This window comes from Pungitius pungitius, chromosome 5, assembly GCF_949316345.1.
Source record: "Pungitius pungitius chromosome 5, fPunPun2.1, whole genome shotgun sequence".
Classification (NCBI taxonomy): domain Eukaryota; kingdom Metazoa; phylum Chordata; class Actinopteri; order Perciformes; family Gasterosteidae; genus Pungitius; species Pungitius pungitius.
The window spans coordinates 16,739,612-16,767,489 of NC_084904.1; the positions used below are offsets into that span (position 1 = coordinate 16,739,612).

General features: G+C 42.9%; 3 protein-coding genes across 4 annotated transcripts; 1 reads left to right on the forward strand and 2 right to left on the reverse strand.

Annotated features, from left to right (window-relative positions):
- Positions 1-1,517: 1,517 nt before the first annotated feature.
- adamts13 (ADAM metallopeptidase with thrombospondin type 1 motif, 13) lies at positions 1,518-11,729 on the forward strand. 2 transcript variants are annotated; one of them, XM_037482700.2, is made up of 29 exons: positions 1,518-1,752; positions 2,060-2,114; positions 2,215-2,348; positions 2,711-2,794; positions 2,981-3,105; positions 3,203-3,349; positions 3,728-3,862; positions 4,106-4,256; positions 4,366-4,470; positions 4,557-4,708; positions 4,812-4,875; positions 5,071-5,197; positions 5,290-5,438; positions 5,522-5,642; positions 5,733-5,828; positions 5,919-6,100; positions 6,281-6,437; positions 6,878-7,007; positions 7,092-7,271; positions 7,356-7,554; positions 7,635-7,737; positions 7,813-7,942; positions 8,101-8,283; positions 8,369-8,573; positions 9,096-9,363; positions 9,434-9,577; positions 9,674-9,856; positions 10,206-10,381; positions 10,477-11,729. In XM_037482700.2, the coding sequence occupies exons 1-29, from the start codon at positions 1,687-1,689 to the stop codon at positions 10,630-10,632; spliced, it is 4,107 nt and encodes a 1,368-aa protein (XP_037338597.2). In that variant the 5' UTR covers positions 1,518-1,686; the 3' UTR covers positions 10,633-11,729. The 2 variants fall into 2 exon arrangements, with proteins under 2 accessions (XP_037338597.2, XP_037338598.2); XM_037482701.2 differs by having other exon boundaries at positions 5,748-5,828.
- zgc:154046 (Carnitine O-acetyltransferase-like) lies at positions 11,191-16,248 on the reverse strand. Its single transcript, XM_037482702.2, has 14 exons — positions 16,112-16,248; positions 14,747-15,016; positions 14,493-14,611; positions 14,036-14,089; positions 13,751-13,916; positions 13,484-13,658; positions 13,156-13,334; positions 12,952-13,052; positions 12,750-12,869; positions 12,537-12,659; positions 11,876-12,011; positions 11,738-11,800; positions 11,512-11,649; positions 11,191-11,400 (listed from the first exon to the last, which is right to left on the reverse strand). Exons 1-14 carry the CDS (start codon positions 16,136-16,138, stop codon positions 11,191-11,193), a joined length of 1,881 nt encoding a protein of 626 aa, XP_037338599.1. The 5' UTR covers positions 16,139-16,248.
- Positions 16,249-17,063: 815 nt separating this feature from the next.
- Positions 17,064-18,354, reverse strand: LOC119225627 (immediate early response gene 5-like protein). The gene has a single exon (XM_037483623.2). It carries the CDS (start codon positions 18,009-18,011, stop codon positions 17,133-17,135), a length of 879 nt encoding a protein of 292 aa, XP_037339520.2. The 5' UTR covers positions 18,012-18,354; the 3' UTR covers positions 17,064-17,132.
- Between the last annotated feature and the right edge of the window lie 9,524 nt (positions 18,355-27,878).

A 27,878-nucleotide genomic window follows, 5' to 3' on the forward strand; every position in this document is an offset into this window, starting at 1 on the left:
TCCAATTAACGGGTAACTTCCTCCTTCCTCGAAAAACCCAACAAAACAACACTTCCCCGAGGCGTCATCTGTACCCACTTGAGTTTCCCATATGGCTAGATATATATTATTTAGGAGCATGAATATACAATCCCGGGTCCTCCTCTGAACATGCCTGCCGATGAGGATCAAACAACACTCGCATTCTCGGTTGTGCTCCTAAATCCAGCAGCAGGACGTGGAGGTTTTAGTGGAGCAGCGAAGCTGGTGGAAGGCCTTTGACACCCAGCTGTTGGTTCAGACTGACAACAGGCAGATATCTGGCAGATGGAGCTGGAGTCCTAGGTTTATGCAGATAAACTACCCCTGCTGAGGAAGGAAGGGGATGTAGAGGAACAGAAGTAGCAACATTATAATTGTTTTTCCTTAAAGGTGGACACATGCTGGTTATTTTTGGGCATTTATAAATATAGCTGATAGCTGGGGAAGAATGTCTTCAAGCTGTGTTAGAAGGAAAAAAGATAACGGTTGCACCCATTTTTTACAGTATTTGTCAAAAGCAAATAGAGAAATGATATATTTAAATAACGTCGCTGCCATCAAGTTATTAACATAAATCTCCTCAAATGTTATAATCTAGAGTGAACAATCCATTTTCTGGCACAGATTAAGGAATATAGGAAAATGGTTTCACCCGTGACCCAGAAGATAAAGCCCGCCAGTTTAAGCTTTATTGGTCGTTTTTTTTTTTTTAATTGTTACCATCGTGAATCTTGAAATGCCTTTCAAATACAAAAATGAGCTTTGGGTTTTGCATCTGCCACGTACATAAGGGATGCCATTTACCCTCTCATGGAGGAGTGTGTGCGCTTCTGTTTCTCAAACCACAGGATCATGTCTGTCCTCTAGTGGCTGACTCAGGAAACAACACACACCATCGTTTATGAAACATGGATTAATTCAGTTGTGATTGCAGCTGCTAAAAGACTAAATATAAGTAGGGCTTGTATCAGAAATGTTGGGTACTAAATAAAGCAAGCAGCTGACTATCTTCCTTTTAGACAGTTGTTACTAAATAACGAGTGAAGACAAATGAGGAATTTATAGATAATGAATAGTTACGAGAAAGAAACATACAGAAATATTAGAAGTATCAGGTTGTTCCGGATTTGTTGCCATTTTGATCTTTGAATTCTGAAATTCAATGACATTGTTTTGCAAGCAGATGTTTACTTGTTATTTAACGCTTCCAGTTCAAATATGTTTAAATGCTGTTGTTTGATTTTTACAGCCAATGCGGTGTACACTTTATAATTTAAAAATGGTGTGGAAAATCCTTTTGAGTATACCTGGCAGTGAAATTTAGTAACAAAAAGTCCTAAGTTGATAAAACTTTAAATAGTTAATCACTTTTAGAGTGTATCATCAAAAGTCTATCACCTACCATTGTCCGGTTACGAAATGCCAGAAGATACACATTACTCATTTAAAAAAACAAGAGACACCGGAACCAATGAGATCCGTCCTCCTGGTCCCAGAGCTCGGGGGAAAAGAACTAGCAAATTACGTATGTCCCCCACCAACTTTGCCCCTACTGTTTAAATAAACACGCGCTGCTCGTACCCTTCTCGGCTCTGCCTCGCCGGAGAGGAAGATCACACACCAGTCTGCCGTTGAAGCAGGTGGACGCACAGGAAGAGGCGAAACATGTTTTTTACGGGCCTGCTCTGCCTGCTGCTCCTGCGGCCCGGCCCGGCCGCTCCATTGCAAGAGGTAGGTGCAGAGCTGAGGGTGGAGAGCTGAGGGTGAGCTGAGGGCTTGTGGTTCCACTGCCTGCAAAGTACATTGAACTCTTCAACTTTACACTGTTTATCATCCTGTGAAAAACTGGCCACGCGCTGTCGTAGCTAGATTTTACGTGGCATTTCGACCCCAAAAAGACTAAAGCTCCGAAATAGCCTTTTGTGTTTGGGCATCAAATCTATATTTAGTCACACTGGTTTTAAACTGTAGTTTTCAAAAATAACCCCAACATATGGTTTGAAAAGAACCTAAAACAAACGTCTGTGTCCTCTTAAAGCATTTTCATCACTCCCCCAGTCAAAGAGACGTGCTTTCATCCCCGGAGGCCTCAGGTATGTCTCTCTTTACGGGCGCATTATAAAACAGTCGTGTGAACCAAAGTTCTCTTTGTGACACTGTGTCCATACGGGTTTCCCTTCTCCGTGTTCACAGTGAGCGGGCGTCTGCGTCGCTGGGCCCCGATGCCCGATGTAACACACCTGGAGCTGCTGGTGGTGGTCGGGCCCGATGTCCAGCGGTTCCACAAGCAGGACACGGAGCGCTACATCCTCACCAACCTCAACATCGTAAGGCGCAGCACAACAGCCGTCGCTTTGGGTCGACAATCTGTGTGTCTGAAATAGACGTATGAGGGAATGTCGAGGAACCACACACTGTTTGAACATTTCTTATGTGAAAAGGGAAAGAAAAATGTAAGTCTACAACAAGGGTTTATGTTAATACTGCTTTATATATTGGGAAACAACTATTTATCGCTATTAAATCAAAGAATGTATTAGTATGGGGTCAGACCAGAGGTCTTCTGTCCAAACCAATGATATTTTCATTTTTTTATCAAAGCTATTTCTATTAAAAGGAAACCGTTACAAAGCAGACAACAAATGGAAACCGTATTCATCTGACTTTTTTTTTTCCGACCTCCACCCAGGCCTCAGAGCTTTTAAGGGACACGGCGCTGGGTGCCAACATGAGGGTGCACCTGGTCCGCATGATCATCCTGTCGGAGCCAGAGGTAACTGGCTCACCCTCATGAGTTCAATGAATCAAGTTCATGAGTGAAGCGATTTTTGTAGCTACATACAACTAGAACACGTGGGACATCCGTGGATGGCTTCTAGCGTGACCAATGGTCAAGTGGCCTAAATGCAGATGTTTTATCATCACTCTCTTTCTTTCGTTATTGTGGTCACTCTTCCAGCCAGAGATCCAAATGTCCCCCAACATCACCTCCTCTCTCAGAAGTGTGTGTGACTGGGGCAGAAGGATCAACCCCTCCAACGACACAGACCCACTACACGCCGATCTGCTGTTGTACATCACACGGTGTGTTGCATTCGGCTGGCAGGATTGCAAGTGTGTTCTCTTGATATTTAATGTAATCCTATGTTGTTGTTTTTTTTTGGTCTACCATCACCCATAGGTACGACCTGTTGTTGCCTGATGGGAATAATCAGGTCAGGGGTGTAGCGCAGCTGGGTGGGGCTTGCTCCAGTGACTGGAGCTGTGTGATCACAGAGGACACAGGCTTTGACCTGGGCATCACCATCACTCATGAGATTGGCCACAGGTAAAGCAGAGTCGCACACGTGACAATGCAATTTCAAAAAGAGAGAGAACTATGTTCATTTTTCAATAAGTACACTTATTAAGTAGTTTAACATAATTGGTGCTTAAGTTTTGTTGGTTAACAGCAAGTAAGTTAAAGATCCTACAAAAAGCATGCTACGATGTAATAATAGATGTGTAACAAATTAATGTTACATTTTTAATTGAGTTTTCCCTTAGAGGCCATTTCTATTTTCTTTTGCGTTATATAGGTGAGTTTAAATTCAGCAAATTACAGACCCACAAAAACTGCATTGTGCAATTGATTCCAGCTTTGTGGAAAGTATGTAGTGATCACATTGAGTCCTCCACCCTACTGGAACCCGATTTATTATTCCAGTTTTGGAATCAACCATGACGGTGTAGGAAACACCTGCAGCAAGAGTGGCTTCATGATGGCCTCTGACGGAGGCTACAACAGTGTGGATCTGACCTGGTCTCCCTGCAGCCGACAGCAGCTGCTCACGTTCTTCAGGTAAGTCAACCAGTCCGGAGCAGCTGGGATAGACTTATGCATTTGCAAGTCATATTTTAACCTCAGGTAGTTTTAACTGTTTGCATTGTTCCCATTTTCAAGTTATATTTGCCTTTGACTTTTAAACTGTTAAAACGTGTCCATCTGAAGTACAGAGACTCTCTGTGGGCTATTCTGCGACCAGTTTAAAGACACATCTGCAATAGTTAGGACATGATGATGAGATGTCACTCCTGTTGCCAGCGAAGGTAAAGCGGAGTGTGTAAAGGACCTGCCTGTGCTGGGAGGCTCTCTACAAGACTGGAAGCCGGGTCTATACTACGGAGTCGATGACCAATGCCGTATAGCTTTTGGTAGCACTGCGAGAGCCTGCTCTTTCACCGACCCTGACCTGGTCAGTCACCCGCACTACCAGTTTGATACCAGCAGGTGGCACTTTGCATCCCAAAATACACACCATCACCCAATATATTTATTCCCCGTTGGCCTTTCTTTTCCATCAGCCAGCTTGTCGAGTCCTGTCCTGTCACATTAACCCTGATGATAACAGCTCCTGCAAACGCCTCCTTATCCCTCTGCTGGATGGGACGGAGTGTGCACCTAACCAGGTAATGCTCTGTTATTAGTGAGGCATTTTGGTGCAACCATTGCATTGGACGCCTGCTTGTTCATGAGGTGCACTCCTGTCTTCCAGTGGTGTCTGAAGGGGCGTTGCGTCTCCTCAGATGAGCTCGGCTCTTCTGTGGTGGTGCACGGCTCCTGGTCCAACTGGTCCGGGTTCTCCCCTTGCTCGCGGACATGTGGCGGCGGGGTCACTCACCGCAGGCGTAAATGCAATAACCCAAGGTGCCAGTCACAGTCAGAGCTGAATACTTCTTGATACTTGATGTCATATTGATGTTCAACAGCTGAAAGATTTCTGAAAGTGTATCGCGTCTCATTTTTTCAGACCTGCTTTCGGAGGGAATGATTGTGAGGGATCCGATGTTGAGGCTGAACTTTGTCACCGGCAAGTACGTTCTGACTATTGACATTGGGCCTCCATACAGTAGGTCAATACTATTTACTCGGTGGATCACTGTCCCCTGAATCGTCCCACTGTTAATTGATTACTTGGAGTATTAGAAACAAAGGAGTCATTGAGCATGGGTCAAATTTAGCCACAAAGGCCTCCATAGCCTATAAAATGATGCTTTTCTTTGTTGCAGCCATGCGAGAACACACAGCTGGATTTTGTAGCAGATCAGTGCTCTCAAACAGACCTCCACCCGCTCTACCTGCTGCCAAACACCGCCTCCTTCTACACCTGGATCCCTGCCATAGGCTTTGTGCAAGGTGGGCCTGAATACATTGTGTCCCGTATGTAAAGAAGCACAGTATTGCTGTCTAACATGTGTTTTTCTGTAAACTCCTCCCCTCATCACCAGGAGATGACCAGTGCAGGTATTTGTGCCAATCAAAAGGAGAAAACTTCATGGTGAGCCGTGGCTCCCAGTTTGTTGATGGCACTCGCTGCGAGTCTGACAGGACGCCTCTTTTTGGCACCACAGCTGCTTGTCTAAGTGGAAAATGCCAGGTAAAGAAGACTAAATACGCGACAAACTTGCTTCTCCCAGTCAGTCAAACAGCTTTTTAAACGCACTGCTCGTCTCTGACCAGCTGTTTGGCTGTGACGGCCTGCTGCACTCTGGGAAAGTGAGGGACGTGTGCGGGGTGTGTGGTGGAGATGCGTCGTCCTGCAGTTTGACCTCCGACTCCTACGCTGGCGGCCAGGCCAGAGGTAGCAAACAACAGTGGATAGCTTGGATGAACACATTCACTGACAGAAAATGGATTGATTAGTATTTTGGTAATGAATTACTCCTATAAGTTACCTTTTTTGCAGAGTATACCACTTTCCTGTCTCTGCCGGTGAATGCCACGCAGGTTCATGTCGTCAACAGGGCACCTCTCTTCACTCACATGGGTGAGCGTCGCCGCTCTGCAAGAGATTTTTTCCGTCAGGTTTGACTGGTACTAAAACTTTGAGTTGTTTGTTTGGCATTTCTGTCCCCAGCTGTTATTGTTGGGGATCGGTACGTTGTGTCCGGGATGGGCGAGATGGCACTAACAACGACCCATCCCTCCCCATTGGATGATAACCGCCTTGAGTACTCCCTCCACCTGACCCCTGACCTTTTACCAGCGATGGAGGAGCTTTTCCTGCCAGGGCCGCTGTCAGAAGAGATAAGCGTACAGGTCCGGCGAGGAAAACATTCAATTTGAGATGAATTAATTCATTCAAAATGCGTCGTCAGCCTTTGAAAACTGAAAAACTTTACTTTCCAATGTTATATCTTTAAAAATCCTTAAGAAGTAATACTTAATACTACACAAGGCGAAAAAACCTGTTCAACGTCTGAGGTTTTCTTTTTAAAGGTCTATCGCAAATATGGAAAAGAATATGGGGAGAAAACGAATCCAAACATTAGCTACCACTTCTATGTACCTCTCAGAAGCAGCAACGTGACAGAAAGCTCACCCAAGGGAAAATGGGCTGTCTTCACAACACCCTGCTCTGTCTCCTGTGGATCAGGTAACTGACAGTTAATCATGAGTCACGTTGAAAAGCACTTAAAGAAAAGCATTCAAAAGTATATACGATAAAGGCAATTATAAATTCCCAGGCTGATTGCACACTGTAGTGTTCGCTCTCTTGTTTTAGGTTCCAATGGGTTTTACAAATGAGACGAGGCATTTGAATGATAATATGCAGCAAAATTGACCTTTTTGAGCAAGCTTTATGCCATACTTAGAGTGTCTGTCTATTATAAGGACAGGCAGTGTCTAATGTGCTGAATTATTTTTTCATTGTTCTGATCGCACATTTTCTCTGGAGCAAATACCATTAAAATGTCAACTGAACTAATTGCAAAAAAATGTCACATACAATACAACAAGTGCATTAGTGTGAACCATTTAAAGTTATTAAACACCCATTTCCTGTCTTTCTACACGACTCTAATTTCTCAACAGGTGTGCAGAAGCAGGTTTATGTCTGTGTAGATGAAGGCAACAACAAGCATTTGGAAGAACACAATTGTGAAACCCCTCCTCCACCCAAACAGCTCCACACAACCTGTCAGCTGTCCCGCTGTCCCCCCAGGTGTGGTTCATACTCAACACTTCTTCAATTCCTTTGGTACTCAACAAAAAAATGGTTAGACATGAACACTTGGCTGTTTTGCAGCTGGGACACGGGGGCGTTCGGGCCTTGTAGTGCGTCCTGCGGTGGAGGAGAGAGAGTGCGTCCTGTACGGTGCGTTCAAAGACATGGAGCCGCTGTGACCAAGGTCTCAGACGCTGAATGCTCGCCGCATACGGCCCCGGACGCTGGTGAAAAATGCAACCTCCAACGCTGTCCTGCCAGGTATGGACCCTACACTGAACTGTACGCATCATCGGTAAAAATGTGTTTTAAAAAGAGAAGTGCAAAAATAATGTGTGTTTGCAGATGGCGAGTGTCAGAGCCAGGGGAGTGTTTGGCAGTGTGCGGGCCAGGGGAAGCAAGACGCAATGTGTCATGTGTCCGGCCAGAAGGCGGCCGAGATGTTGAAGTGGATGATATGTTTTGTTCTTCGGCGATCAAACCGACTGATTATGTGCCCTGTGTGGTAGATGTTTGTCCCATTGGATGGCAATTTAAGGGAGAGGTAAAGTAGAAAATGATTCAAATCCCTTTATCTTATTTCTAAAGGCCAAGGGGTGTCTAAACGTTGTCTTCCTCCACCAGGAGCAACCGGTGCTCAATTCTGCTGCGTCACCCCGCTCTAAACAGGCTCCTGTGTATGTGTGGAGTCCTGTTACCAGCCAGTGCTCAAAGACGTGTGGCAATGGTGAGTGAAAAATGGACTCACTTTCACTCAGAAACGACGTCTTCGGATAAGGTCAACGGCCTGGTGCTTGTGCAGGAACCCTACAGGCGTGGTTCTCCTGCTTGGAACACCAGACCAGACTCAATGTGACGGACCTCCACTGTGATACTTCGACCAGACCTCTTCCTCAGACTAAGACCTGCAACACAACACCCTGCCCCCCCATGTAAAACGCCGGACATCCACGTGCAGTATTTACGTACAAAACCATGAAGTGAATTTCATACATGTCCTCAATATCTAGTCTGCTGTGTATCCATTTGAGAGGAAGAAGTGAAAAATAAAGAGATGAGCAGCAAAATATATATTTTTTGCAACAACCAGGTGGCGCTCTATGCAAGGAGTCTGCAGTGTGACATGTGGAGGAGGGGTGGCCAACAGGGTGCTGTACTGTGCTATAGAAACAGAAGGGGAGGAGGAGGAGGTGGTGGTGGAGGATTCGGAGTGCAATGAGTTTCCCAGACCCACAGCAGTGGTTGCATGTAACAACCACCGCTGCCCAGCAAGGTGATTCGCACTCAAACACACACGTCTCATATGCATCTGCATTGCAAAAGGAAAAAAATGATTACGAATACCGTTGTTCATCCAGGTGGACGGTAGTCAGCTCATCGCCCTGCTCAGCGTCCTGTGATCTGGGTGTAGCTCAGAGGACTGTGTCTTGTGTGCAATTTTTTCATGGAAAGGAGATTGTGGTGCCGGAGGAGAGCTGCCTTGCAGCAGCGAAACCGGCCACCGCAGGGCCCTGCCTGCTGCAGGTCTGCACCTTCCGATGGGACGTGACACCCTGGAGCCAGGTAACGGATTGTGAGGACTAGATTAGACCCCAGATGAAAATGAGTGGACAGATGTTTTGATAACATGTTAATCATCTAGGTCCTTTTTCAATCAGAAATCTCAACCTGTTAATATAGACATTTTATATGGAATGCAATTTTTCTTCCCATTAATCATCATGGAAAAAAAAGAATCACCAGTTCCTGCAAATAATTAATGATAAGAGACACAAAGAAAGACAAATGAGTGTTACACACTTTTATCACTATTTTATTATTCAATTTGTGTGACTTATTCAAGGTCCCCTTTTAAAGGGACTAGGTCATTTGAAACTAGTCTGCACCTGAACTGCACACGACCACACAATGATATTGTAACACCAAATAATTTTAACATTGCATGGAAATAATAATAATAATAACTCACTAAATAATCAATTTCTCTCTGGATTTGTCCAAAAAAAAAGCATTAACATCCATATCTTACTGCTCCTGTTGTTCTCATTGAGGTTCATTGGTTATCGTGACATCTTTCTAATTCAGTGTTCCGTACCGTGTGGATACGGGATCCAGTCCAGAGCCGTGTCCTGCATGGGACCCTCTAAGCCGGGGCCCCTCAGCCCTCTGTTTTGTATGCACATGCCTAAACCCATAACCATCCAGGGCTGCTATTTGGGCGGGTGCCTTGTGTCCACCTCAGATGTCCCTCACGTTACATCAGAGCACCCCTCGGATCGTCTTTCTCCAAGTGCAACGGATCCAATCCTCCTACCACAGGCCACGACTACAACCGTCCCCACACCTATACCCAGTTAGTGCGCATAAACAAGCCATTCTCAGGCAGCACTGCAGGATTCTCACTGGTGTTTGATTGTGACCAGGTGCATGTGGACAGCTGCTCCTGGAGGAATCGGGCACGCTGGATTTGAAAGACGTGTCCGGCCTCTGCACAGTATCCATAGGTCGACCCCTCGATGAGGTCATTCACATTAGAGTGGAGTCTGGCTCTTTGAACTGCATGAAAAGTATGTTTTTTTTTATCTGATGTGAAAGGATGAGATCGCCAATCGTGTGACTATTGCACTCAAAATAGATGTCTCTTTGTCACTGTCTTCCTACAGAGTTAGACTTTGTTGCATTTTTTGACCGACTGGCGTTTGTGAGGAAGTGCGAGCAGGTAGTGGGAAGTGAACTCACAACCAGAACCAACGTCCTGCTGGTGCGTCAAAAGCTGCAAACCCCTGGAAACGGGGTGGTGTTAACCTACAATTCACAGAAGAACCCCAAGAAGAACCACCATCAGGGTAGGAGCGCATGTGTGTTCAGCACGATTGTCTTTCTTTACTCTCCGAAGGGCTGAATTTTTTCTTATTTTAATAGATCAAAAGACCCTTTTTTGCCAGGTCGCTAGTTAATCCAGCCCAGTGTTGCAAATGAAATGTTCAAAACTACAGAGTAAGAGCATGCAATATTTTGCACACTTGCAGTCTAATGCAATCCAATCCAAAAGCCCTGCTATATATATAGTAAATGCAATTATATTTTGATGACAGTATAATATAGCTGTACTATTTTACTGTGATTTTACTCTGTAATTAATGGAAAAGGCATCATCACCTGGGCATCGTACATACTCCTCCCTTTGCTCTACAGATTGTGACATTCAGCTGTTCTCTCCAACCGGTGTCTTTGAGAATCCAACAACGTCCAACACTAACCACACCTGCCGAGTGCTCATCAACGCCCCCCCATCGGTCAAGATCAGAATCCAAGCTCTACACATCGGCTCAGGGTCCAACGCCAACGTCTCCCAGGCAACGTACATCATGGTGCGGAAATGTTTCGTTTGCTGTTGTTTCACACTTGTTGGTTTTTTATGTTATAGTATAATAACAACTGCACTATTGTTCTTTGTGTTGCTCAGATCCGGGACATGAATGTCTTAACGACCAATGTGTTTAAGGGCCCACAGCTGTTCCAGTGGCAGTCCTCTGGAAATATGGCTGAGATTGAATTTCATGGAGGCCACCTGCATTCAAAAGGGAGCTTCAGAGCCAAATATTCCTTTATTCATATTTGATACTCAATACTTTATATTGAGTTTGGAAATTTGCATTCAACATGTCTTTAGTCTACAATACTCACATTTCTTTAACAAACATTGACATATATTTTGTTAATGGGCAGACTTACAAAACATACTCTTGTTTGGTTATGGGATGATTATTTGAACCAAAATAAATAATAAACAAACCAAATCTCTCAAAATATTTAAGTCAAGCAAGGACAGTATTAATTTGAAGACTGCACTAGAGTATAAATTAAGGAGAAATATATTATAACAGTATAATAAAGAAATTATGTTAATTTAAAATTTGATCAAACACAACGTATCAAAATATAGAATTTCCAAAATAAACAATTGATTCTCATCCCAAACGCGGTCACATTTTGCACACCCCCCAACTCTTTGGAAACAAGCCCCACCCCCCAACCCCCCCCCCCCCCCCCCCCTCAGCTCCAGCACACGTTGTGCGTCGGCGTCGCATTCCACCGTCGCGAACCGGTTCACCTGCAGCTCCCGCGCAGCCCGCCAGGACCAAACGCACCATGCCAAGCTGCGGTGTGGCAACACTGCTTAAACCGTAGCTGTGTCTTCCAGGAGAGCTCTCATGTCCAACAGAGCGTCCTCCACAGCCCGCGAGAACTTGGCCGCGTTCGTCTCCTCGCAGCTGTTGAAGGCCGTGATGGCGATGTTGATGTGCTCATCCATGGGGTTGTAACACACTCCGTAGCCATCTGGCACCATCGGACCGAAGGACATCACACAGTCTGTCTTGGAGCCAACCTGGACCCCGAGACGGGAGAGATGAGGGCAAGCAAGCAAGCAAGCAAAACGCGACGACCAACAGTTCACTCAGTAATTATCGACTGTTGGTTTTGTGAGGCACAGGTGTACCTGGCTGGTGGACAGATTGTAATGCTGAGCCACAGCAAAAGAGGTATCCATGAATATCTCGGGCATGGAGGTCAGCTCGTCAATGCTCAGCATCTTCAGTCCGAGGAGGTGTCTGTCTATCGCTTGGCCATGAATCGCCTGAAAGAGAGTTAAATGTGTGGAGCCGTCATTCATCCGATGTTTGTGTCAATAAACTGTGATTTTGTTGATAAACTGCATTTCTCACGTTGTACGTGTTCTCCTTGTGTGTCTGAACAGCCGCCCGCAGGAGCGCCAGCCTCTCTGTGTTCTGTGGGCGGTATTTTCTGTTCAGTCAGACGGCTTTTTTAGTGACGTTATTTATTTTGAATTGGTTCTACAGTACCTGTTTAGATGGGTCTTGCATTGCCTGGACAAATTCAAAGGAGCCTGTAGTGGTTGCACGAATTGAATCTGTTCGCCCGTATTTGAACATTCGTAACGATGCGCTCTCGTAGGTAGAGCAGCAAATATTATAAGTCCTGGGATTAAAAAACATGACACACAATATATGATGTACAGTTTTAAAGCAACATATAGTGTTTGTTTATCAAGTCCATTTCTGTAATTTGGGTTTCTACTAGAACATGATTATATGCCTTAAATTATGAAGACATTATTCTATTATTGTGAATAAACCTGTATTCCCCCCTTTTTCTGAAACCCTCTCTTTAAGCGCCCATCTTATTCTGATGAGTCCGGTCTCATTACGTGTGTGTTATTCTGTGTATTCTAATGAGCCTTCAAGTAAGATGGGAAAAACATTTGAATGGCTTATTGAACCACATGTTTTTTTCTAAACTATTAAGCCAAACAAACAACTGACTTTTATTATTATACTAAAAACAACTCAGTTATTGATAAAAACCCTATCTACATATAGCCCTATTAACCCTATAGTATCTATTTCACGGATGTTCAAAACATTTTCACAATATGTCCCTTTAATGTCCATGTCAAGCATGATTTGAAAAAGGATTCAGCAACTATGAAAATGGATTTCCTACCTGAAGTAGGCCAGTTGAAGAGCCATTTGCACAAAGCCATCTGGACTGAGCTTGTGTTTTTGTGGAAATTTTCTTCCAAATTCCGAAAACATAAGCACCTTCACATCTAACTCATGAACCATTCTGATGAAACAAGGAAAGTAGTGAGTTAATCAAAACGACGGACATCCACGATGAGACAATAAGAAGCAATCATAACTTCCCTTTACATACATGTTCATATTTTGTTTGGCTCTCTCAATGTCTCTCTTGACCTCAGGTGTGATGTTAAAACGCAGTTTCATAGGCATGGGCAGGGGAACCATAGGAGTGCGGACTATTTCGGTTCTCGACCTGTTGAGAATGTATGAAACATTTAGTCTTTTTTTTTGAGTAACGAGGTCTAACGCTCATCTAGGAAATGAACAAAACTTACATGCATCCAACAACGAAATCGATGAGAAACACGATGGGTGGACCCTCAGCAGGTGCATGTTCATACACTAGTCCACTCGTGCCGTCTTCACCAACAATGAACTGAGGAGGATCGACGGGACAAAGGTGAGATCCTCCACCGTCACCACGCTGCGGTTGATAGTTTTTTTGTTGTTGCATGGGAAGTGATTAGTCTCACACTAACCTGCAACGTCTTGTCGAACCAGCGGTTGCCGCTGTTCCAGCGAGCTCCTCCTCCATGCAGCATCTGTGCAGCCACGCGGCTCCAGTACAGCTCGTCTGACGTGCGCGGCATCGGGGCGTCCAGGCAAACTGTGAAGATGCTTTTCTGGATGGCGCGGACTGACTCCTTATTTGTTTTGTCTGAGGAGAAATATAAACGCACATTTTTCCACCCCGTGTTTTCTTTCAAATGTCAACTCGACATGATTTCTTCTAAATTAAATAATTGACCTATTGATACACAGCGTTTTGGCACAGGATCAGGGCGTTTTTGGGTGTGCTCTGCTCACCTTTTATCAAATTGTTATAGGCTTTTCCCCAGGTGTTGCGGTGCTGGGACGTGAGGATCCCAATAGGCTCCTTGTTAGTCTGCAAGGAGGAGTTCCAGATCTTCTCCAACTGCATGTAAATCTGGTCTATGGTCAGCGGGGTGCCATCGCTGTGGTACACATCCAAGACAAAGAACTGTGGGAGGGGACAAGGTTACGTAAATTCTGACAAAGATCAGTTATACTGACATTACAAAAGGTTAAGAACAACAGTGTCATCTAAAATACCTGGAAGTTGTGGACCACGGTGATATGGGTGATGGGTGTTGTCCCCTTGGTGTGATTGACAACCGTGTCTCTCTTTGGACCAGGGACACGACAGGACGACAGGATCTGGTAGTACTGGTCCATGCACAGCGGCTTCCCACTCAGGTACTCTACAGGCAGCGTATCACTGGGACACAGCACCTCATTTTACACATCTGCAGTGTTGTACACCAACTGAGAGTTGTAGTGATGAGGAGCTGTCTGTTACAGCAGTCTGGTATTTACATTAAGTTCAGGCAAACTCACGTGTCAATCATTTTTTTAAACTCCAAAACTCCTGCAATCAGCTTGGCGGCAAACCTGCACAGAAGACGTCATGGTGTTAACGACCAACATGTGGAGAGTCTGAACACGACTTAACCGCTTATAGCTCTGAATGGAAAGTAAACAAATTTGACCGACTAGTGCCACTGGCTGACAAGTTGTGAACCTACAGAACCTGGCTTATCTTAAACTGTGCCACTGGCTTCACTCGGGTATTTCTCTTTGGGCCCACAATGTCCATGTCATATCCCATAGGTCACGGTAGACAAAAACAGCTGACCAATGCTGAGTGGTGAATGACGGCTTTAAATAGCCCACATGTGGAGGGAACCCTGCACAAAGGTCGGCTTGGAAACTCCAGTTTCATATGAGTTGCGCCGCACTTCATCACAATAAAAATCTCCATGATTGTGCGAAGAATAAGAAAAAAAAATCTCACCTCATCTGTCCTTGACGATCGTGGAAGTGCATGCGAGGCAGGACAACCCCAGGGCTGGTGTAGACCGCCACCGGCATACGGCAGTCTAGATAGGCTTTCTGCATCCACCATTCTGACAACTAAAAAAGCAGTAGCCAGAAAGTAGAACGTAAAATGCTTCTTTATGGGTTCTCCGCTGCTCGTTTGGACTGCATACGAACACAAAGATGCCCTGTACACTAAAATATACTGTAGATATACTCCCGGATATCTACCCAGTTGTCTGTCTTGCGGGCCCGCCGCTCCAGGCCTTTCTGCAGCCTTTCCCCGACACCACCTGTGAGGAACTCCTTCACCAGCTTCCGGGTGTATTCCAGCTCCTCCTCGCTGACAATGGGCTCCAGAGCAGCCAGGTACCGCTCACATGTCTGCTTCAAGGGTGGCACCGGCAGCTTTGGTAATCCCTCCTGGTGCACCAGGGACCTCTCGGGGATCTGTGTTACGGGTCTGACCAGGCGACATGGCTTCACCATGCCAGGCCGCAGCTGGAAGACACAAACTCGATGAGCACAAACTCTCCTCTTCCATCTTCCACCATCGTCGCGACCGCTCTTTGTTCAAATATTTCCTCTGACCACTTGGCCATGCTGCAGAGTGTGCAGAGATCCTCTCTGAGGCAAACATTGGACTAAATAGTTTACTGATCGCGCCTCACAAATCCAGGTGTCGACATGTTGTAAAATATTAAGTGCATGGAATGTAAGCCGTGAATAGTAAATGACTCGACGGGTTCAGGTAAGAACAGGATCAAGTGTTGAGAGCAACATTTTGTCTAATTTAAAAGGCATATAGTTCACAGGGATGTGATTTAAACTGTGAAAGCTGACACCAAAACGACGCCGTGTTAGCAGCCAAACTTCTTCTTTGGACTCAGTGGTGTCAGCTCTGCCCTTTTATAAATAGAATACTGACACAGTAGAACCTTTCAAATGTTAAATCAAAACACACACACAAGAGCAACATCAGTGCCCTCTTGCTTGATAAGATGATACAATTTATGAATTTATGTTTATGGATTAACGTTAGGAGTGGCCATACTAAAGAATTCAGAAAGAAATATACATTTTATACGTCGTTTTAATCCGTGCTAAATCTCCGGTCATGTAATACAGAGCTTCCGGTGGACGCTTTTCAAAATAAAAAACGCTATGCACGCCGTGTGTTGTTGTGTAAAAAAAAAAGAGAGAGGAGATACTGAGGTCGCAAATAAAAATATGCCGGCATAGGCCACAGTTCCAGGTAACTGTTTGCTAACAGCTGTTTGCTAACAGCTACCGTTGAGCTAACTAGGCTAATGTTATGCATGGAGCATGACATTGTGTCATTGCGGGGCTGCTAACTAACGTGAACTAACTGACGAGATAAATCGACCACAACAAATATTAGAAGCAGACAAATCGACAGTAAAGCGCGGTTTACTTAAAACTTTAATGGTAAGCTTTTCACAATAGTGCGTGTTGTTGACAGCGCCCCGCCCCTGTCACTCGTCCCATGCCCTAACAACAAACGTAATAACGTTCGTTGATGCGCACTTAAAATACACGTTAGGGCTGGGAAAAAAAACAAAACAATGGACTCACCGCGGCCTTAACAAAAACACCCAGCATCTGGTCACCCGGACGCGTTAAAGTCTTTGGCTGTCCCGGGAATAAACCTGGGAGACCCTCGGGCAGTCATGTCTCAAGGACAAGCCGTGTGTGTATTCTCAGAGACCCGCCCCCCCCCCCCCACCGAGCAGAGACAACTGCGAACTCTCCACTACAAGCAGCGTTGTTGTTTTTTCTGCAGGTGGAGTTGGGAAACATGCGGGCCTGCAGGTTCCAGGTATTGGACACCAAATATCTGAGCGTTAGCAAGCTGCTTTATTTTATTAGAAAAAGGCCCGAATAGATTTCAGTGATCCTTAATTATCATTTATGTCAATATTCTAGTTATCAATGCATTGTTTTGAATTATATTTATATGTATATAGCCTCCATAATATCCCACAAGACTGGTGAAATGATCGCAATGGAGAAAAAAAAATACAAGGTCATTGTAACCCTAAGCCCTGTGCATGTTTATGTCTATCATAAACCCACTCTTGCACACACGAAATACGTGCATAATGGATCAGGAGTTGAAGTTGTGATTTAAAGCCAATACATCAGTGTTTTTTTTTTAAATGATGTTAGTTTTATTGATTAACAAAGGCAGGCCCTGAAATGAATAATACATTTACAGAATGATATTCTGCGTTGAGATGCTGCACGAGGCTATAATGGCCACATGATGGAGCTCGTCCAACGTCTTTGCACAGAAACAGCGTTAAATCATTTCTTTGGGAAAGGAGCTGCGAACCAAAGACGGACCCCAGTACCCCCAAACGAAACACAGGAAAATAACGTTTAAATAAAAGGTACAATTAATGTATACCGTGTGAAGAAAGCCTACCAATAGGCACGACAGATGTTACTATGCAAAAGTAATCCAAAATGAACACGTTTGCTCTATATTATCACATTGCATCAAAATAACAGAGGAGAGAGGTAATTACAGTCGTGTCATGGTTTATTTGAAAGCAATAACATGAAACAATACAAAGACAAACAATCATACAAATCAAAATGCTTCAATCGCTCTGGTCCATCCACTGCCGGATAACAGTGTGTGTTTTAAACAAATTGTTTGAGCGGCGAATATTTGCTCAAGGTCCGTTTGCTGCCAACTCACAAACTCAGATAGTCCACCTGAACCCAACACTGAGATCAGGTTGGAGATGTTTGTGCTGTCCAACTGTTCCGAGTCTGAATATAAATCGTCCTCCGTCCTCATCCTTTTACACGGCAGTGGCCCAAAGTCTGGCAAATAAAACTCTGGATCAACAATATGATAACTTGTGTCCATCTTTCGCTTTTTCGCGTAGCACTGCGCGCCCTGCGGCTGTTTAGGCTGCGCGCAACAGTCTGAGTGGAAGTATCCATTGGTGACAGTAGTCACCACATGCGTGTCCAAGTCCAGCACAGTCTTTTGGTTGGCTTGCAGGTTGGGGATAGGTAACTCCCAGGAGGATTTGTCTGCACAACTCCAACAGGCTTCCGAAACCATGAGGTCTGAGTCACTTGCCGAAAGCATTGCGCAGGCCGATGCGTCTTGGTGCGCCACTTCTGCAGGCTGCCCGTTGCTCTGGTGCGCTCCGCATTGCCAAGTGTCCGACTCAACCCCAGTAAAGTTGCAGTAGAAGTCATCGGCCAACTCCGTTAAGCTCCCAGTCAATTCAAAATAGTCTTGCCTTTCGCGGACTGTCGCCACATCCTCGTATTGGTGCGTCCTTTGCGTTTGCGACAAGTTTTTGCTCACATAAAACTGCCTGGCGTTTCTCAGTACGTACGTTACCAGTAAGTTCTTGTGGAGCTTGATGCCTCCTCTCTGCGTCCTGGAGCTTTGGATTTTCCTCAAAGAAATGGAGATCAGATTCTGTGCGTCAAATGCACACTCCATCCTCAACTGGGCCAGCCGTTCTTTTCTCTCAGTCTCTCAAAGAGGTTGTTTCTTCACTGAAGAAATGTGTCTTTAGTTGAGATTCCTACTCGATTCGGGTAGACTGTGTCCATAGCGCTCCATGTCTTCCCAGTAAGGGCATGGATTTGCAACTCTCATCTTTCCTTGCCACGCCCTCAGAGCGACATTGTCCAATGGGAGGGAGGCGGTGCTTCTGTTATACGCAAATATCACTACTCCTCATTGAGAATGCACGTAGGAGCAGGCATGCTGCATTTCACTAAATGTGTTCTGGGCTTCTCAGTGCAGACGAAAAATTTCCACAATTATTGTCCACGTAGATGACTATAATTGAATACAATTGGAAAGAATACATAGAACACATTAGTTACCATGGTAGAGTATTATAGAATATATTCGAAAAAATCAATTGGTAAAGAACTAACCGAATGAAAAAGAACATACTACAGAGTAATAGAACAAATAGGATGTTAAAATACAAGAGTTAGAGAGTAGACTGCAGTAGAATACAACATTTCTAAAAGTGGAGTTGGATAGAAATGCAATATAATGTAAGACTAGTGAAAGCAACGAAAATAATAGTATAGTTTAATATAGAATAAAGTAGTTAGAACAGAATAAAGAACAGAAAGACCAAATATAAAGAAATACAATTGGGAGATTTACAATAGAAGAACATGATAGTGTGTAATGTGATAGCATTAAATAATACATATAAAATGTAATATATAATAAGAGTTGGTTACGATTGAACGTAGTATTCATCATTACAACATTATAGAATAGTATATCCTTGAGAGTGATAGACTAGAATAGAACACAATTAAGAGTAATAGAAAAAGACAGGGCACTTGAGTAGAACATTAAAGAGAGAAATAGAAAAAGGATATCATTGTGAAGAGTACCATAATATTTAAGCAAGTAATTGAATAGAATACAGTAGTGAGTGAAAAAATTGACAAGATCAGAATAGACAAATCAGCAGATCATACACAACAGAAATGTAATAGAATAGAAAATAATAGTACCATTACAGTAGCCTGTGAAAGCATATCAGAGGTAAATATCATTTAGTAAAGAGTAACCATAGATGCGGTAAGAGTAGTAGAGGGATATAACATTAGAAAAACAAAATCAGCAACAAAACAACAATATTAGAGAGTAATAGATATGACGGATGTATAACAAAGCAGAATGTAAAGCGAGCATTGTAACAGTAGGATATAACAGTTAAAAAATGTCACTAGAGTGGATGAGTAGAGAGACAGATTTATAACTGGTACAGAGCATATAGAGTACAAGAATAGAACATAATCACATTATGAGAAATATAATAAACAAACTACAAAGTGTTAATGTAGAAACAAATCTAACATACTACAGTACAATAGAATAGAGAGTAATATGACAGAAATTGCTACAGAGGAATAGAACATAACCAAGAATAGCAAAAGAGAATAAGAGAATAAGAATGGAAGTGGAGTGACAGAGTAACAGGATAGGGTAGAACATAATGTACTCTACATCCTAAAACAGTAGAGTAACAGAGCTTTATTAGATCTATTAGAACATAACTAAGCATATTAAATGAACTTATTTAATAGAATATAATAGAGTGGGGAGTAATAGAATATAACACTAGATAGTAAAAGAATAGAACATGATGGTATAGGGAGTAAAGAATGATAGAAAGACTAATAAAAACATAATAAAACATAATTGATCATATACAATATTAGAGAGCAATATAATATAACATCAAACAAAGTAATACAAAATGCAATATGAAAATAATGAGTAATATAGTAAAAAAAAAGAACATCCACAAGAAGCTAATGAGATAGAATGCAACATAATAGAGAGTGATGCAAAAAAATAATATAATAAAGAGTAGCCAGTGGAGCAGAATTGAACATACACTACTAGGGTAATAGAATACAAGACATTTGAATGAATAGAGAGTAACAGAGTGGAATAAAATAGTGGAATAAAATATAAAGAGAGCGAGAGAATTGAAAAGAATATGGTAGTTAATGAAGACAGGAATGGAGTACGGGTTAATAACATAGAGATGGAATATTATAGTTAGTTATGACAATAGATTATACTCTGTAGAGAGAGTGAAAAGAATAGAATACAGTATCCCTAAAAAAAGAATAGCAGAAGGGCAGAATATAACTTACCCCTTTACACAGTGATTGAATATCAAACTTATCAATAGGGTGATTTTTGCACAAGCAAATGCAAAACAAACAAGCCTATAAAAGCCGTTAATCAAATATTTCAAAGGACACAATCTTTAAAATCGAAGCACGCAAAAGCATAAACAACGGAGAATCAAGAAGCCAGCGTGAAAGCGAACTGAAAATGTTAGGTCTGAATTGCACACAAGGAAGTACAATCTAAACAACAACCCCAAAATAGATCAGAACAGATAGAGGAGAACTGTATTCACTTAGACACAATACTATACAATCATGTATTGCCTACTATACCGTACTTTTCTATACTGTAATATACCTGTTTACAAAACACACGTTTCCTCCGTGACAGATGGCTGTGTACATTGTGCATATAGGTTAGGTTCACACGGACACACACCCACACTCCTAGAGAGAAGATTATGAATGTGCTGTTTGGACATGACAATGATGTCAGTAGGACCACCTCTGATAATAGAAATATTGTCCCTACTTTCACATGTGTGGGGTAATAGCTCTTTGTAGAAAGATTATCTGTCATCCCTGCCCCACCTCTGTTTGTGTGTACACACACAGATGGCTGACATCATCCTGAACACCTGGATGGGACTTTGATTTCCTGCCAAATACGTGAATCGGGAGGACAGCCACTATTATGGTTATCATGCTCTGATAATGGTGTAAATTGGGGTCTGACATGTGTGCTCTCCCTGGGATAGTTTAAATGGCAGAGAGCAGATTGACATCCTATTTCATGGTACAGTTTGAGATGGCATGGCAGAGCATAACATAGTATAATAGTAGTCCTGGATAGTTTGTTTACTTTCATTTCAGGTACCTTCAAAGGTGCTGTATTTGACCTTCAGAACATTAATATAGCAACGCACAGCTATGTAAAGATGAAGTGGAGCAATGTCTACCTGAGCAGAGGATGACCTCTCTATGTGTGCATGCGAGCTCCTCCTTGCTTTGTTGACATAGTCAGGCCGGCAGCTGGTGCTTTTAGTGCACGTTGGTGCACGTGAGCATGCCCCACTGGTTAGGTCACTTTGGCCACCTGTCAGTGAGCTCATACAGAGGTTACAGCTGATAACAACGTCCCGATCGGCGGTATTGTTCAGGAAAAGTAAAGGGATCCATCCACAGTTCGCCCCCAGGTAAACAATGTGAGCGCTGCCGGTTCTTTCGCTGTAGCTTTCCCCGTTAGCACTGTTAGCATTGTTAGCACTGTTAGCACTGTCAGCGCTGTTCGAACCATTAGCCGTGAGGAGCTGGCCATGTTGAGAGGCAATCAAAATGTTTCCAATCTCAGACGTTGCACTTAATGGTAATATTTTAAGATTAAAAAAAAAGAAAGATAAACTATGATTAGCATAGTACAACAGAGTAAAATAGAGAAAGAGTAACATTTAGTGCAAAATGTATCAACATCTTGCTTTGCTTTTTTTTAATGAGCAAAATCACATTTGTAATTATTTAAAAAAATATATATATAAAAAAGGCTACAGTGGGAACAAGAACCTTGAGAGTAAAACTAATGCAAATACCTTTTATAGGCTTTTTTTTTTTGTCCTGCGTTACGTGTGGCTAAACGAGGAAAGCTCCCACAATGCAAGTGTGACAAAAAGAAAAAAGGTGCCTGAATGTCACACTGAAAATAATACATACATAACCGTAACGAGCATCTGATTGAGCACCACTGGAAAGGAATCACGACGTACAATCTGTGAGAGACAGAGGCAAAGGTCAGACCTAATGTCAGACAGACAAACTTTCAAATTTGAAGACACTGCTGTATTTTTCTGTATTTTCAAACAGTCCTTACCCATCTCATTGGATAGAGAGGGCTTTGCTGGTTAAATATAAACCTCCATTCAGTAGTACTGGAAGGAATAGGAGTATTCAGCTCATGTTATGAGCTTGCTATTTTAAAGAAAAACCTTGTTTTATTTGAAATCATTCATGCTTTTTCGACCAATTTAATAAACTCAACATATAATGCAGTAACTGAAACGTGGCTTTGGTTCCTGAACGGGCAGCCCACAAAAGTCTGAGTGATAATAAAATAGAACAATATTAGTGTGATTCTTAATCTATGAAACCAATATGGGCATGTTAACTCTATGAAGTCTATGAATAGGCGTAAGTGAGCCTTTGTTAGGACAATGACCTTTACCAGTATTGGCCTCTAAAGATTTTTTTCTGTCTCCTATTAAAGACAAAGAGTTTTGTAAAAACAGTAAAAATACAACTTGGACTTTAAAATTAACATCTGATAAACTATTGTTATTAGCTAAAACAAAAAATTGTGATAAAGGATACCAATTTAATACCTCACAACATATAATATTCTCATATCAAAATAAGTGGGCTATGTTTCTTCATTAGTATTCAACCTAATTTTAAAGTTACACCCTTTAATAAAAGATTTGAAGTGTTAAGAGAAACTCAGCCCCGCCCATAACCAACTCTTTAAGTCCAAAAAATGAGAAGAGTTGACCTTTTTGTTTTGTCCATAAATATACAGTTTTAGAGTTGCTTGATGAGAAAAGAATCACCTGTTAAACAACAAGAATTTAGTCCTTCCATCATACGTCTTCTTAAACACAGAGCTGAGATATGCAACTCCGTAGAAGATGCACACAATTACTTCAGAGGCTGGGTGCTATATTTACATATGCAATATGCATAAGCAAGGTTACTGCGAGGGTGAAATAACCGCCAGATAGAAGGAGAGAAAGAAGGAGGGGCTTGGTAAGAGTGTGTGATGTGTGCTTACGTGTTTGTGTGTGTGGTGATGATGGAGAAGGGGGAAGGAGGGTGGGGGGAGCAGAAAATTGGTGTTATCAATATTTAACCAACCCTTCCAGCATATTTATGGCAGACAATAGAGGAGACCAGCAACTGTCTCATGTGAGTGGAAGAGTATTTATTACAGACTGAAATAGAGGCTGTAAATAGGAAGCTCATTGATACATCGCAACCACATTTCCAGAGAATAGCCCACCACTTGGTGCATCACTTTGACAGTTGATTCTCACCAAAATAAACGATTAACGTATCTAGTGTTTTCATGTCACAGCCACTGAGTGCATTACACATATTCATCAGGGGGATATTTCAACATGTGGCAAGCAGATGTATGTAATTCAATCAGTAAAGAAAAAGAAAGAAAGAAAAAAAACGAAACCCAAAAGCTATGAAAAGAGAGGGAAAAAATAAAATGTCTGGCGCTTTTTTATTCACAGACCCATGGCCTCTCCGAAAATGTTTCCATGTGTTGTGTCTGAGCACACCGAGAGCAAAGAAGGAAAACATTCTCTCCTCCAAACCACATGCAACAGATTCTTTCTGAAGCCAAATAAATCAACCCTCTGCTTCAGATCATGTGACACTTTTTGAGCTTTGTGTTATTCCCAACATATCCTGTTTCAACCCCCCCCCCCCCCCCCCTCCCTCCACCCCCATTCCAACGCTCTTAAACATGCACTAACACTGCACACACACACACACTCATATACTATACACATGCACATTCAGAGTTTCCATTTCCTGTGCGTAAGATCACCTGTACAGACAGAATGGCGGGCTTCAATGCGACAGGCTCAGGCAGGAAAACAGGAAAGGGAGTTCAAGGGTGTCCAACAAGAAATACTCACAGTTCGGGGAAAACCCGGAGCATACGGCGGCGCTGCAGTTTCTGAAGAAAGTAAGTAAAGTTTCACAAGTGCACTTTTGTTTTTGTTTTTTTTGCGACCGCGCTGGCGTCATGTGCTCTACTTTTGCTTGAGCAAACTGTTTCTAAAAGTGCTTAAAAAACGCCTTTTACACACATTTCACTGCATGTTAATGACATCATGCAGCATACATAATGCTACACCTACAGCATACTTCGGGAACATTGACGTTGCCCTTTTCAAGAAAATGTTAAATAGTTGGGGCAACAGTTTTTGACGCTTTATTTTCTAAATTCGTCATGATGAATATGTTGCTTGTAGCTTAGCATGTCATAACATCTAGAAACAAGGTTAAAGGTAAAACGGGACAGAGAGTCTAGAGAAATGATAGCAGTTCCGTGCATTTGTTCTCATAGGTAAAAATATAAATAAAAAAGAGGAATGTTTTATGTGTCTTACGGTCTCCATTCATCCATTATTATTAGGCCAATCAATTCATTTTTACTAGAGATTATTGTACGTATTCTAAAATGCTAACATGCTTATGATTAGTAAAATGGTTAGAGGTGCACTGTATTAGTTCGTCATTAGCATGCTATCATGCTAACATTTTTTAATAACACAGTGAAATCTACTTCCAATCTCAAATCTGTGTGTCTCATTTGGTAAATATGACGCTGTGGCTAGCTGCCAGTTAGCTCACCTTAGCAAAAAGTTAAAATTGCAAACATTAGGAAACAGGTTACTCCAAAGGTGAGTACTGGCGACTTTTACGTTAAATAATGAATGCTCTTTATCAACCAACATGCATATTGCAGCAAATATTCAACAATACCTGGAAACACGGCATGTTCTCCTCTCCTACTCTATCGTCTATCTTTCATTTCTTTCCTCGAACACCATCCAGAGGTTTTTATTTAACATGTGTTATTGTTACTTTGTAGTTCTTGCTATATGTGTCATACCATACTGATCAATCGCCCCTGTACTCAGTGGGGTAACACAGTGTTCCCCTGTGCTTCTGACAGCCATCCCTAGCCCATTTACTGTCAGATAGGCTCCGCTCCCTCTGCCTGGGCTCAGATGCAGATTTATGCCAGAGCAATGCCGGTTCTTGCATATTAGATGAAAGCCTTGTTTGCATATACCCGCTCTCTCTCCCCCCCCCCCCCCCCCCCCCCTTCTCCCACTCCCCCACCCCATCTTTCTCTCTCTTCCTTTTTTCTGAGGCGTCACTTTAATATGTATGCAAATGGGCTGCGCTCCACGGGCAGATATGTGTGGAGTCCTGTCCTGCAGTCAGGAGGTGTAGGAGAGATTGTGTTTGTATTTATGAGGCATGGGCCCTGCCGCTCTTGGGAGAGAAAACGCTGCGAGTAGTGTGGTGGAGGCTCTGCAGTGCAGGCAGAATGCAGATATGCCAATAACAGAGGTCATGGTTGTCACTAATGATAAGAGGAGACAATTAGACAATAGCATAGCTGTAATGTAAACCCCCCCCCCCCCCCCGCCCCCCCACACACACCCTTTTACACCCTCTTATACGCACATGCACACACGCACAAACAGAAAACGCCTCTCGCATCCCTGCTCTGGCATGAAGTTAGCTAACAGACCGAGGAGGAGATGCTTCTTCTGGAATGTTCTTTATACTGCAGCAGCCCCCCCCCCCCACCAGCTCTCCTCGACCTGGATCGGGAGTCGTGGGTGATTGGTGTGGGTAAAAGACCAATCCATCGATCCCGGTCATCCTCCAGGGGGGCGAGGATCGCTGTCAGGGGCTGAGGCAGCGCAGACACGGCCGGGTCACCTATGAGAGAGGCCCCTTTGACCCATTTCATCAGCCTGATGCTACCCAGACAGGCCTCAAAAGCCTGTGATCAATAATGTCTCTTAAGAGTGGAAACTGAAATAAATCAACAATACATCTGTGAATTGTGTCGTCTTTATCTTTAGTATGTAAGAATTCCCTGGAACATGTGTGTGTTTTCAACCCAGTCTCCAAAAAAAGCGTGAAATGGCTACGTTGGTCCACCGTGATAAACGTAGTCATGTTACGTTTTCCCCCAAAATAACGTTACTATGTTACGTTTCTTTTGGCCCATTCATTTACATTGCTTTGCAAATAGGTCACGTGACTATCAAGTTTCCCGGTAGCGAAAAGAAAAACATGGCGGACGGTCAGCATAATCTCCGTGAAAAACACAATATTTTAAGAAAGCATCAGCATTTGTATGCATTTCGATGGCATTTCTAGCGAGAAGTATGCGTTATTCTTTCATAATCTTCTATCAGAGACTGTAGAAGACCTTCCGTTTATTCGTTTCTGCGAAGATTTGAGTGTCCCTTTGGGAAAGCGTGGCTACGCAACGCCTTTAACGGCGCATTATTAAAAAAACACTTCCAGTGGGGGCGTTACCGTAAAGAAGCGTTCAGCCTTAAAGCCACTAATCGCCAAACAAAACAAACTCAAAGCACTCGAATCACATTATGACTTTTTAAACATAAATTCCGTTATTTTTATGAGTTTTCAATGAAAGAATGCATCATTTCCGGGGGTAGGCATGCCCGGGACATCCCGAATTATGGGCAATTTTGATTTGTCCAGCTTTTTGACAGCTCCAGTCCCGACTTCCAATCACAGCCTCCTAAATCAATGACGCGCCTAAAACTCTCGGATCGAACATTACGTCTTGTTTACATGGGAAAGGGGGGCGGGGCTTCGCCCTCAGAGCGGAGCGTCATTTCTCGCTCCACACGTCTCCTCTTTTTACTGGCCAGGAAAACGGGCGATCTATCCCACGTGGGTCTGGCTCCATTCCATTGGCTCTGACGAATCCATAGAGAGGCGGGACTTATAATTTGCCCGGCAAACGGAGAGATTTGAGCTGCATTGCTTCCACTGTGCGTGAAGTGGCCGTGAGGCCTCCACTAAAGTCTCTCTCTATTTGTTCTGCTTTACTCAATAAAAGTAAAACCTTTACAGATATACTGTCCACACACTAGGCTAACATAATGGAGACTTCCAGGCTTCGTCCTTTATGTTTTATGGGGATAAAGCCCCTGTAAGTAGTTTTTTCCCAAGCAAATCTGAGTTTCTTCTTTTTTTGTGTGTCCCATACAAATATCAAAATATATATACTGATTTTCACATCCAAACACACTCACTTATGTTCCCTTTTATCATGACAACAAGAAATTTCAAGATATACCTTTTGCTTTCATAAATCATACAGTTTTAGTGTGTAAATGCCCAGCAGTGTACGGTCCGAGGGCCCCTATCGGGCCACTTGTTAGATGGGTTTGATGGGTTACCGACTAAAATATATGCCCCCACCCCCTAACTTGATTTAGGTCTGTTGCCTCAGGGTAACTTGTAAATATAATAAGTCAAACAAGCAATGTAAGCATTAAGAAAGTAGTGCATTTTGAGCACATTAACCACAAATGGATTCAAACATAAATTCAAAAATATTAAACAAAGAAATGAAATGACCAACACTGTATGTACAAAATCCACATACAAAACATGTAAACTTAAAGGGCTTGTTTGTGTCAAATTTTATGGCATACACATTCAACTGGCCTACAATAACCTGAAGAATGTCTTAAAATACTGAAGGGGGGGACATGATATCATTAGAAATGTTATGCCAGAGGGAGCACAGAATGTATTGTGGGGTGTTCAACAAGGAGGATTTTCAACCTCTACTATGTCTCCATCCTCATCTTGATCGACAGACTCACTGTCACTATCATCAGACATGCGTTATCCTAGTTTTAGTGTGTAAATGCAATTTCCAGCATGAGACCTAAAAAACGCCTACAGGAATAAAAGGGTTAAACCAGATACAACTTGCTTGTTTGACTTATTTGACTTATTATATTTACAAGTTTCCCTGAGGCAGTTAGGGGGTGGGGGCATACATTTTAGTCAGTAACCCATCCAACCCATCTTAAAACTCAGT